The sequence below is a fragment of the Gorilla gorilla genome, chromosome 6 (genome assembly GCF_029281585.2).
Source record: "Gorilla gorilla gorilla isolate KB3781 chromosome 6, NHGRI_mGorGor1-v2.1_pri, whole genome shotgun sequence".
NCBI lineage: Eukaryota > Metazoa > Chordata > Mammalia > Primates > Hominidae > Gorilla > Gorilla gorilla.
In genome coordinates this window covers 30,702,424-30,714,509 of record NC_073230.2, presented here as the reverse complement: position 1 = coordinate 30,714,509, position 12,086 = coordinate 30,702,424, and the positions used below count along the sequence as shown (strand labels likewise).

The 12,086-nt window shown below is 42.6% G+C and overlaps 1 protein-coding gene across 4 annotated transcripts in view; it reads right to left on the bottom strand.

Annotated features, from left to right (window-relative positions):
• Nucleotides 1-6,612, bottom strand: part of GPNMB (glycoprotein nmb) — a 28,416-nt gene extending 21,804 nt beyond the window's left edge. For 3 of the 4 annotated variants that reach the window (XM_063708408.1, XM_055347314.2, XM_004045169.5), the window contains exon 1: nt 6,315-6,612. In XM_063708408.1, the coding sequence (XP_063564478.1) occupies nt 6,315-6,384 (70 nt within the window). In that variant the 5' untranslated portion in view covers nt 6,385-6,612. The remainder of the gene's footprint in view (nt 1-6,314) is intronic. The other variant, XM_063708409.1, reaches the window with a different exon arrangement.
• Nucleotides 6,613-12,086: the final 5,474 nt, after the last annotated feature.

The window sequence follows — 12,086 nt, the reverse complement described above, 5'->3', positions numbered from 1 at the left end:
CTCACAGTGGTTAAAGAAACTTTTTATTTCTTACTGTTGAAAAGCACATACATAATATATTCAGTGCATCAAGTAAACAGAGGGTGCTTTGTTTTTTAAAGGAAGTCTCCTGGAAATACCTTGATTACAAGCATTCAGATCCTATGTCTTTATGAACTTTAAATGAATCAAAGAAAAATTTTGAAAGTCAATATTTTTTAGCCATCACTTGGCTTCTCAATACACATCCTCTGAATATTTAAATTTGATACAATATTATTAGGAAAACACTGATGCCAATAATCTTCAGATTTTTGCATTTTTTTTTCCCATTCTGAACTACTCACTTGGCTAAAGGAATGCCAGGCTCAGGAATGCCTTCAAGATTCCAAGCGACCCGTACTAGTACCAGGAAGTTTACTGATAAACAGCTTTTTAATGGTCTGTCTTGGTGAATGTTCCATATACTTTGTGTAGTCTACATTTGTTGGGTAGAGTGTTTTCTTTTTAAATGTCATTTATGTCAAGCAAGTTGATAGTGTTTTTTGAGTTTTCTGTGTTCCTACTGATTTTCTACTTGTTATTTCAGTTACTGAGAGAAAAATCTTGAAATCCCCAACTATATTGTGGTTTTTCCAATTGCCTGTTTCTTCTTCCAGTTTTTGCTGTATGTATTTTGAAGCTTTGTTGTCAGGTGCATACTATACATTTAGAATTGTTACAGCTTCTTGATGAACTGACCCTTTTCTCAATAAGAATTGATGCTCTTTATCCCTGGTAATATCCCTTGTTCTAAAGAATACTTTGATATGAATGCTTAGTGTTTAACTGGTATATCTTTTTCCATTCTTTTACTTTAAAAAATGTTTAGATTGATGTATGTTTCTACTCATCCTTACATTTTAAACCTGTCTGCATTTTTATATTTGAAGTGAGTTTCTCATAGAAAGCACATAATTGGATGTTTAAAAATCCAGTCTGGCAGTCTCTGCCTTTTAGTTGCAGGGTTTAGATAATTCATATTTAATGTAATGATCAATATGATGAAATTTTAAGTGTACTACCTTGTTATTTGTTTTCTATTTGTTCCACTTGTTCTTTTTTCCTTCTTTTCCTGTACTCTTTGGAGTTACATTTGGATTCCAATTTATCTCTACAACTAGCTTGTTAGTGATACCTCTTTCACTTACTTTGTTCTGAGTGGTTGCTCTAGGTTTGTAATATTACAGTTCTTTTAAAAATCTTTCTAATCTTGAGTTAGTGTCTGCCTTTTTGCCTTGCCTGACCAGTCTGGTGGTCACATGGTCTCTTTCTTTTGAGAATTGTAGCAGACCGGTTGGTTGCCTCCAAGAAGCTGTTTCCTGCCTGCACGCCTCCTCCTTTTTTCCCCTTGCTGGCAGAGTTTCTACTCTAACAGTTCAAAATTCCAGAGTATCACTTCCTAGCTTTCCTTACAATTTGGGCAGGAGCAGATAGATGATTTGATCCTGGCCAATGAGAGCTGAGAAGCAGTCTTCTGGGAACTTCTGAGAAAGGTTTTCCTCCTTTATAACAAGAGATATGTGAGAACAAACTCAATTTTTTCCTCCTCAGAATTGATTTTGGAGATGGTAGTGTAATGATGTGATGCCCAGAGCTATGACAGCCATATTTAACTATGAGGACACAAATCCGAGGAAACAGCTAACACATTAAGGGTGTCAGAGTGGAAAGATGAAAAGAAATGGAGCCTTCAATGAAACTGTTGGGCTGTTGCTCTAGTCTTGCTTACCTCGGGACTGACTAAGATAATAAATATCTTAACCTATTTTGTTACAGCCCAAAGCTCAATTATCTGTATTCCTCAGCCAATGGTCTTAAATTGTTCTCCCATTAATTTCTATGGTTCTATGTCTTGGCCTGGCTATAGACTCTTGGAGGAGAGAAACTCTGTCTTGTTCTTCTCTTAAATCCTGGGAGAGATCCTCCATGAGGTGTGGTATTGAGTGGGTGCTCAGAGAAGCCATATTGGATGCATGTCTCTGACCTATTTCTTCTATTCCTCTTCTCTGGTAGGAGAAGGGAGCAACACGTTCCCTTCTTCTCCAGGAGGCAGAGAGAATGGGAAAGAGCAGCGAAGTCGGAGTCATGGAACATGTTTTCCAGCCTTGGTTCTGTTATTAAACAGGATGTGTGACCTCAGGCCATGTGTCTTCTCTGGGCCTTCACATCTGACAAAAGCCAAATGTCCTGTGATTCTATGAGATTGCTCCTATTTGGAAATAGACATTAAGTGAGGGGAGGACATTTGTGTTTATCAATAAGTATTTGTAATTGGAAATTCACTTGAGTCATATGAAAAGAACTAAGATTATTTAGTTCAAATCCCTTCATTTTATATATGAAGAAATTCAGGCCTAGGGAAATGATATGATTCACCTAGGGTCATCTTTAGTAGAAATCAAGATTCACATCTTTTGATTCCCAGGACAAGGACAAGTTCTTTCCACTGTTCCAGAGAGTCTTCCTCTTCCTCAGATCTTGAAAGAAAGTTATTGTTTCCAGGAACATAATCAAAACGCAGATTTCTCTTCCGATTTTAAATGTCAGAAGTCAAGGAAAAGTACAAACTTAAAAGGAGAGTTACAAGGGATAGGCATATAGGTCAATGGAATAGAAGAGAGAATCCAGAAATAGACCCACACAAGCATGCTCTACTAATTTTTTTTTTTTTAAGAGATGGGGGTCCCACTATGTTGCTCAGGCTGGACTCAAACTCCTGGGCTCAAGTGATCTACCTGCCCCAGCCTTCCGATTAGCTAGGACCACGGGCAAGCACTACAGTGCCTGGCTTGATTTTGGACAAAGATGCAAAAACAATCCAATGGAGGGAAGATAGCCTTTTCAACATATGGTGCTGTAAAAAAGCAAAAAGCATAGGTGAAATCTTCAGGATCTAGGACTAGGCAAGAATTCCTAGACTTGACATGAACACAACCCGTAACAGGAAATTGGAACTCATTAAAATAAAAAACCTTTGCTCTCTGAAACATGACATGAAAGAGGATGAAAAGGCAAGCTACAGACTGGGAGAAATTATTTGTAAACTACACTTCCAATAAAGGACTAGTATTTAGAATATATAAAGAATTTTCAAAACCCACTATAAGAAAACCACGGGATTCAATTAGAAAAATTGGTAAAAATTAATGAAATGATATTTCACCATTTCATTCATCTCATGGCAAATAAACACACAAGAAGATATTCAATATCATTAGCCAGTAGTGAAATATCACTATATCCCTATCAGTAAGACTTAACTAAAAAGCAGTGACAACATCAAATGCTTGCAAGGATGTAGAGAAACTGGATTGCTCACACATTACTAGTGGAAATGTAAAATGGTACAGCCACTCTGTTAGTTTCTTGCAAAACTAAACATGCAACTATCATACAACCAAGAAATTGTACCCTTTGGCATGCATCCCAGAGAAACAAAACTGATATTCTCACAGAGATCTGCACATGAATATTTATAGCAGCTTTATTCATAATAGCCCAAACTGAAATAACCGAGATGTCCTTTAATGGGTGAATGGTTAAGCAAACTGTGGTATATCCATACCATGGAATACTACTCTGTGACAAAGAGGAACAAACTATTGATGCAGTTACTTCGATAAATCAATAAAGTTCCAGGAAATTATGTTGGGTTTTAAAAAAAGCAAATCTCAAAAGGTTACATACTGGATAATTCCATTTGTATAGAATTTTGGAAATGACAAAATGATAAAAATGGAAACCATATTAGTGGTTTCCAGGGACTGGGTGAGGGTTGGAAAGAGGGAAGTAGATTTGGCTATACATCTATAGCCACGAGAATACTTTGGTGATGGAGCTCTGCTGTGTTTTGACTGTATCAATGTCAATATCTGGGCTGTGATGTCCTGTTTTGCATGATGGTACCACTGGGGCAAAACGGGTAAAGGGTGCATGGGGATCTCTCTGTATTATTTCTTACAATAGTATGTGAATCTATAAATACCTCACAATAAAAAGTTGAATTTAAAAATCAAGGCCGGATGCAATGGCTCATGCCTGTAATCCCAACACTTTGGAAGGCTGAGGGTGGGCGATTGCCTGAGCCCAGGAGTTCCAGACCAGCCTGGGCAACATGGCAAAACCCTGTCTCTACAAAAATTTAAAAAATAAAATAAACCCATCTGGATAAGGTGGCTCATGCCTGTAGTCCTAGCATTCTGGGAGGCCAAGGGAGGACTGAGCCCACAAGTTTGAGGCCAGCCTGGGCAATGTAGTAAGATCCCATTTCTACAAAAAATACAAAAATTAGCTGGGTGTGGTGGCACGTGCCTGTGGTCCCAGCTACTCAGGAGGCTGAGGTGGAAGACCACCTTTAGCCCAGGAGTTGGAGGCTGCAGTGAGCTGTGATCACACCACTGCACTCCAGCCTGGGTGAGAGTAAGACCCTGTGTCTAAAAAAATTGATATAAAAAAAAACCCAATAGTAAGCAGATTTTAAAAGAAAAATAAAAGCCTGTGGGGGTGGGTTTTGGGGGCAATAAATGTGAAGGTAAATTTGAGGTCGCACCCAGTGCTGCAGCCGACTCTGCCTCCACACTTTGGCCTCCTTGCTGTGTCCACCAGCAGAGAGGTGGTGGCTGGGCTGCCTCCACCTACCTTGTCCACACTTTCTCCTTCCTTCAGGGCTACGAATGGAAAATGGTAGGAAATCTTTAGTGCTTGATACACTGCTACATTCTGTCTGCCCTTATTTTTTTCTGGGCAGAATATTTAGTCCAGAGCAAGGTGAGCCTGGTGAATGGCTGGGTTTTGTTACACTGCCCAAGAGGCTGAGGACTCCTCTCGAGCTGACAGCGCGGATTCGGCCTCCTGCTAATCTGTTTTATTGAGCAGAGCGAAGTGGACTGGTGAAAGAGGCTGGAATAAGAGCAGGTGTCCCCCATCGGGTCTATTCTGTGTTCCTTGGTCTTTAAAGGAGCCTGTCCTGGGAGGTATCCTGAGGGTGGGTGCAGGTCTGCCTCCGTAGGAAAAATCCCCACCATGCATGTCTCTCACGCCAAGCAGCTGATCTCACAAGAACACAATTACCCAGTTTTGCAAATGAGGAAACCAAAAGTCCTCGTTTTGAAGGAAATGAGGAAATGGAGCAAAGCCACTGGAGACCCAGCCCCTAGGCTGGCGGGGAGCCCGAGCCTGTCCAACCCCAAACCCGGGCAGGAAGGACAGAGGTCGGGATGGAAGGCTGCCTCCTCAACTTACCCGCTGTGTGGCTTGGGGCGAGTTCCTTGCCCACTCTGTGGCCCGTGGCCTCGTGTGGGAAGCGGGACCATCACAGCGCCGGGCTCTGCGGGCTGCTAGGAGGACGCGCGACGCACTGCGGGCCTGGAACGTGCTACGCGCTGACACCGGGTCAGCTCCCTGTTCCAAAAACGTAGGCGTTTTCCCGGGTCGCAGTCGCAGTCGGGAGACCGAGGGTTAGGGCGCGGCCGCGGGGTCTCCTGGGCCGGGGCGCGGCCCACGTCTCAGGCCTCTGCGGCTCTGACCAGAAGCCGCTGCGCCTCTGGCCGCTTCCCACCCGTCCCGTCCCCGCAATCCCAGGCCCAGGGTTACAGCGGCTCAGCTCTCTTCCTCTCACGAATCTGCACACTGCTTCAGTGGTCTGGACCCTGGCTGCATAGGCAGATCCCAAGAGGAACTTTTAAAACAAGGATCCTCTGACCCCACTCCCAAACATTCCAGTTTCATTGCGTGGGTATCAGTATTGTTAAAAATGCCCTGACCTCTCCTGCCTGACCAGGGTAGAGAGCCTGGGCTTCAGCTCCTCTCCCAGCAAGCTCCTGCAGGTCTGTGAGGAAGCCCCGCAGGAGGAGCAATAGCTTCAGGGCTGGGGAGATTCGTAAGTTTGCCTCCAGATTGGAGACCCCATTTCATGTGAGGTCTCCACCCTTTTGGATGGAAGCTGGACTTGGTTTAGTTGGTGGAGTTGCTTTGTTCTGTGGCCGGAGGCTGTCCAACCCTCCCCCAACCACTGTCTGGCAAGAATGGGTTGCAATTGCAATGGAAAAAAAGCTTCACAAGAGAAGGGCTGCATAGTTTTTACTTTCCATGAGCCGAAAGCGAAGAATGGAGCTGGAGGCATTTTGCTGTAGTTTCAGCCTTCCCAACAGTTTGCAGAAGAAGAGATGAGTGAGCCAGAGATGAACGCTTCCTGAAGAACTTCAGTCCAACCTCTAGTTCAGAGGATATTATTAGACATCATTTCAGCCAATGGCCAAAGAATGGGTTAAACATAGAAATTAAGGGTTACTCACGTTTGGCGGCATCAAGTGGCAATCTTGCAGCCAGGAGCAAAAATCCCAGGAAATAGTAGAGACATTCCATGCTGAATTCTCACGGACGCAGGCACTCAAGGTTTAACTCTGAATTCCTCTGGGCCCATCCACCAAGAGCAACAGTGTTCTTCTGGCATCTGTGGTGCCTCCCTCTCTATTTTAATTAAATACAGGGCCTCGGGGAGGATCATGTGATGGTATTAAGCGGCATTGCCTGATCTGGTCTCTCAAGTTCAACCTCTTACAACTCATGTGCTTATGACTCACTCCTTCTTGGCATCTATTTATTCACTTTTTAGATGCACATTGTTTCAATTTTGTGATTCCACATTTACTAGGTTCAAGGAGTTTTTTTCCTATAGACTCTATTTCAATATTCATTTTTTTTTTTTGAGATGGAGTCTCACACTGTCGCCCAGGCTGGAGTGCAATGGCACGATCTCAGCTCACTGCAACTTCCACCTCCCAGGTTCAAGCCATTCTCCTGCCTCAGCCTCCCGAGTAGCTGGAATTACAGGTGCCTGCCACCATGCCCGGCTAATTTTTTGTGTTTTTAGTAGAGGCAGGTTTCACTATGTTGGCCAGGCTGGTCTCGAACTCCTGACCTTGTGATCTGCCCGCCTCGGCCTCCCAAAGTGCTGGGATTACAGGCATGAGCCACCGCGCCTGGCTCAATATTCTTTACCAAATAAAATTTCAATCCTCCAGCCTCACTGATTATCAACTTACTGTGGTTCCTATACTGCATCAGGCACCCAGCTCATGTTTAGAGTTCACAGTTATGCATCCTTTCCTATGATGTAGTTGTCCACCTGCTCCTGTGCTCGTGATTGCTTGTATATTTTTTTTCCTCCAAGAGGAAGCAAAGATGGGGGAGGTGTCTTATCAATCATTTGAAATTGTGGAATACATAAGTGGATGATAACATGAATGCTGTGCCAGGATGTGCTGGAAACAGCTGCCCTGGCCTCTGGTAGCTGAGAAATTTACTCAAAAGCACATTTAGAATACCTGTGCAATTCCATATAACTTTTGTAATAACCTGCATAATTTTTGGTAACTGCTCTCAAAGCAATTATGTGTTGCATTACTCAGGGCCAATTGCATAAAACATTCTGTGTATTTTTTCATATTATAGAAAGCAGGCATTAAATGTACAAACAGGTGTGTCTGTAAGATAAATTTATACAGTCAAATCATTCCTGGTTACAGAATATGCAGAAAATGTGGCAACATGAAAACTTTACCATATGTGACCTTTCTCAAACTCACATTCACATGGCCATTTTCAGTGCAGTAGAAACCTTGGTTGCAGGTGAGGGTAAAACTTGGGGTATTGATTTATGGTTCAGTGTGTCAAGGAGGAATTGAAATAGCCTATGAAACTAAAATCCATACAGCAGGAGTGGCTGATTTCCATCCCTAAGGCGGCACACAACTCTGTAGAGTGCCTTTTACAGCCTTTGCAGCAAATATGAAGGGGAAAACAACGAAGGGAACACATTATTCATGACTGAAACAATTTTCAAATATTGATGAATAAAGGAATAATGGAAATACTTATTAGTTTCATGTAATGTAAAGTGAATAATGTATATAGTTATTTGCTTTTTAAATTACTTAAAAACTTTTTTTTTTTTTTTTTTTTTTTTTTTAAGAGACAGGCTCTCACTCTGTTGCCCAGGCCAGAGTGCAGTGGCATGATTATAGCTCATTGCAGCCTTGAACTCCTAGGCTCAAGTGATCCTCCCACCTCAGCCTTCCAAGGAGGTAGGACTACAGGCACACACCACCACACTCGGCTAATTTTTTATTTGCTTTCTATTTTTTGTAGAGACAAAAATCTCACTATGCTGCCCAGGCTGGTCTTGAACTCCTGGCCTCAAGTGATCTTCCCACCCCAGCTGCCTACAGCACTATTTGCTTTTTATGACAAACACATAACTTTTACAATTAAAAAAAAAACACCTTTTCAATTTAAGGAAAAGCTACTATTAACATTTTTAAAGATATTTTTGTCCTTTGTTGCACACACAGTTCTGGCTCATATTTCTAGCCAGATTAGCCACCCCGTCTCTAAATAAATTGGAAGTTTTAAATTCTTCTGTAACAAAACCTTCGTTTTGTTTAGGGAGACACAATGATCAAATCAACTTCTATGTATTTTTTCCTTCCCTGCACCATCAAAGAGAAGAGGCACTGATAGGACAAGAGTCAAAATGTAGGCAGCTGGACAGAGGTGAATAAGAGAACAAGAGAAAGATCTTGATTCCAAAGAACTACAAGTTGGATAATCTGTCTCTTGATAATCAATGGTTGACAATATGTAAAGTAGTTAACTCTATGTAGGACTCAGAGACAGGGCCATTTTGGGTAAAGAATATTCTCAAGCTTGTTTGTTTGTTTTGGAAAGATAAAATTGTACTGTAAAGAAAGTTTGAAATATTTTGTTGAAATAATTTTTTGAGCTGGTGTACTGATGTGTACCTGAAGTCCCAGTGACTTGAGAGGCTGAAGCGGGAAGATTGCTTAAGCCCAGGAGTTTGAGTCCAGCCTGGGTAATGTAGTGAGACCTCATCTCTTAAGAAAGAAAGAAAGAAAAAGAAAGAAAAGAAAGAAAGAAGGAAGGAAAGAAAGAAAGAGAAAGAAAGGAAAGAAAGAAGGAAAGAAAGAAAGAAAGAAAGAAAAGAAAAGAAAAGAAAAGAAAAGAAAAGAAAAGAAAAGAAAGAAAAATTGTTCCGTTCAGATCCTAATTGCCAGGTCTGGTAAATATATTATATGGCTGGGGGGATGAAGGTTGCTAATCAACTCGCCTTAAGGCAATTGAGAAATGAAAAGGGAAACATCTCAATTATCTGGAATTACAGATACAATTACTCTGTTCGGAAATGATGTGGAGGAAAGCAAAGAATAGTCAACTTTTTTTTTTTTTTTTTTTTTTTTTTTTTTTTTTTTTTTGAGTCGGAGTCTCGCTGTCGCCCAGGCTGGAGTGCAGTGGCGCGATCTCGGCTCACTGCAGGCTCCGCCCCCCGGGGTTCACGCCATTCTCCTGCCTCAGCCTCCCGCGTAGCTGGGGCTACAGGCGCCCACCACCTCGCCCGGCTAATTTTTTGTATTTTTAGTAGAGACGGGGTTTCACCGTGTTACCCAGAATGGTCTCGATCTCCTGACCTCGTGATCCGCCCGCCTCGGCCTCCCAAAGTGCTGGGATTACAGGCGTGAGCCACCGCGCCCGGCCAGAATAGTCAACTTTTGAGAAATGCCCCAAATTGCCTTCTCTTGGCTTCTGACACTCCTCCTGGTGGCCACAGTCCCGACTTGAGGAGCGATGCTTGGGCTGTGAGGACTGAGGCAGCCACCCCAAAGGAGACCTTCGAAATGGCAGGCAGCAGCCACACCCAGGAATCCCGGCAGGCTGCCAAGGAATTCACATCTTTAATTTTAGGAACTGCTCAGTTTAAACTGGTATTTGAACTGTCTCCAGATTTACTAAGCTTTGAAATTACTCTCCTACCAAAATGTTTTTCCTTAGTTTTTCAGGGAAAGAAAAAAAGGAATTAACATCTTTAATTTTAGGAATTGCTCAATTTAAACTGGTGTTTGTAAGCAAGATCATAAAAATTAGTTAAGATCCTTTTCTCCCAACACATGGTCAGAAACTTGGAGTCTGAAAACAACACAAATTTGTGATCTTACATTTCTGGAAGCCGAAGTGTGAAATGGCCTCACTGAGCTAACATCACAGTGTTGGCAGGGCGGCTCTAGGGCAGAATGGATTTCCTTGCCTTTCCAGCTTCTAGGGGCTGCCCACATTTCCTGTCTCGTTGGCCCCTCTGTCTCTGGCAGCCCTCTGGCACTGATTCCCACGTCTCCCTCTCCCACTCACAAGGACCCTTGTGATTATACTGAGCCCACCTAGATAATCTGAAATCATCTCCTTGCCTTAAGTCCAGCTGATTAGCAACCTTCATCTGCTCCTTGCCATATAACATATTTACAGGTCCTTGGGGTTAGGATGTGGAAGTCTTCGGGGACCATTATTCTGTCTAGCACAGTTATACAGCAGACGACATGGTAAAAACAATTTTTTTTAATTTTTATTTTTAGAGATGAGGTCTCACTATGTCGCCCAGGCTGGACTCGAACTCCTGGGCTCAAGCAATTCCCCCTCTTCAGCCTCTCAAGTCGCTGGGATTTCAGGTGCACACCACTGCACCAGCTCAACAAATTCTATTTTTAAAGAAAGCATGTGATGGAAGCAGTGATGGAAAGTACCTCTCACAGGTTACAGACTTGTTGAAACAAAGCTTTGATATTTGGCAGAACAGAAAGGCAAGAACAAACTACAGGTAGAGGAATCAGTTCAAAAAGAGGGACAGCTCATGTGACTGCCCTGTCCCAATGTGGGCGTTTTTACATGTCATAATCAGAGTCATGGTTTTCAGATTTAAGCATTAGCCAATGACTCAGAGACTTCTGCTTTGTGTATAGTTCTTCGGACTCTCCTGTCTGGGTATTCTCTACATGAATGGGTAATCAAAATCTCTTGTTTCCAGGTTTACTAAGCTTTCAAATTACTCTCCCACCAAAATGTGTTTCCCTGGCTTTTTGGGAAAAGAAAAGAAAGCGAATCACAGGCCAGGTGCAGTGGCTCATCCCTGTAATTCCAGCACTTTGAGAAGTGGAGGCGGGAGGATCGCTTAAGTTCAGGAGTTCAAGACCAGCCTGGGTAACATAGTGAGACCCCCATCTCTACAAAAAAAAAAAAAAAAAAAGAAAAGAAAATTAGCCAGGCATAGTAGTGGATGCCTATAGTCCCAGCTACTCGGGAGGCTGAGGTGGGAGAATCAATGGAGCCCAGAGGTCGTGGCTGCAGTAAGCTGCGATAGAGCCACTGCACTCCAGCCTGGGTGACAAAGTGAGACTCTGTCTGGAAAAAAAAAAAAAAAAAAAAGAATCACAAAGGTTAGTGCATCCTTTTCAGTCACCTTTGCAATGACAATGGCTACTGTGTTTTTAACCTGTTTTTTCACCTGAAGGAATTTGATACCGGATGCAGGCAAAGGGGTTTTCTTCTTGGAGTGCTGGCTACAAACATTTTTTTTAAAAAAGGACTCTTCTCATGGAATTACTGGCTCCATTTGAAATGGCAAAGAGCAGTACGTATAGAAAAATGTGGATGACGGCCAGGCGCAGTGGCTCACGCTTGTAATCCCAGCACTTTGGAAGGCCAAGGCGAGCAGATCTGAGTTCAGGAGCTTGAGACCAGCCTGGCCAACATGGTGAAACTCCATTTCTATTAAAAATACAAAAATTAGCCGGGTGTGGTGGCAGGCACCTGTAATCCCAGATACTTGGGAGGCTGAGGCAGGAGTGCTTGAAGCTGGGAGGCAGAGGTTGCAGTGAGCCGAGATAGAGCCACTGAACTCCAGCCTGGGAAACAAAGCGAGACTCCATATCAAAAAAAAAAAAAGAAAAAAAAAAAGGAAGAAAAAGAAAAATGTGGATGATCACAATATTTCATCCTAGTATTGTTTTTAGACCACTTTCTCTGAATTACAGTATAGAAGGAGAGTAAGACATGAACACTTATTGTGCAGATGTGAAAGCAATGGCAAATGTACTCTTTTCTTTTCTACCTTTAGTACCCATAGAACAGGGAGACATAGTGAGAGAAGCAGAATGGGATCTATGGAGTAAGAAAAAAGGGAGGGGCCACCATAGAAATCTGAATGCAAACTTGGCTTCCAG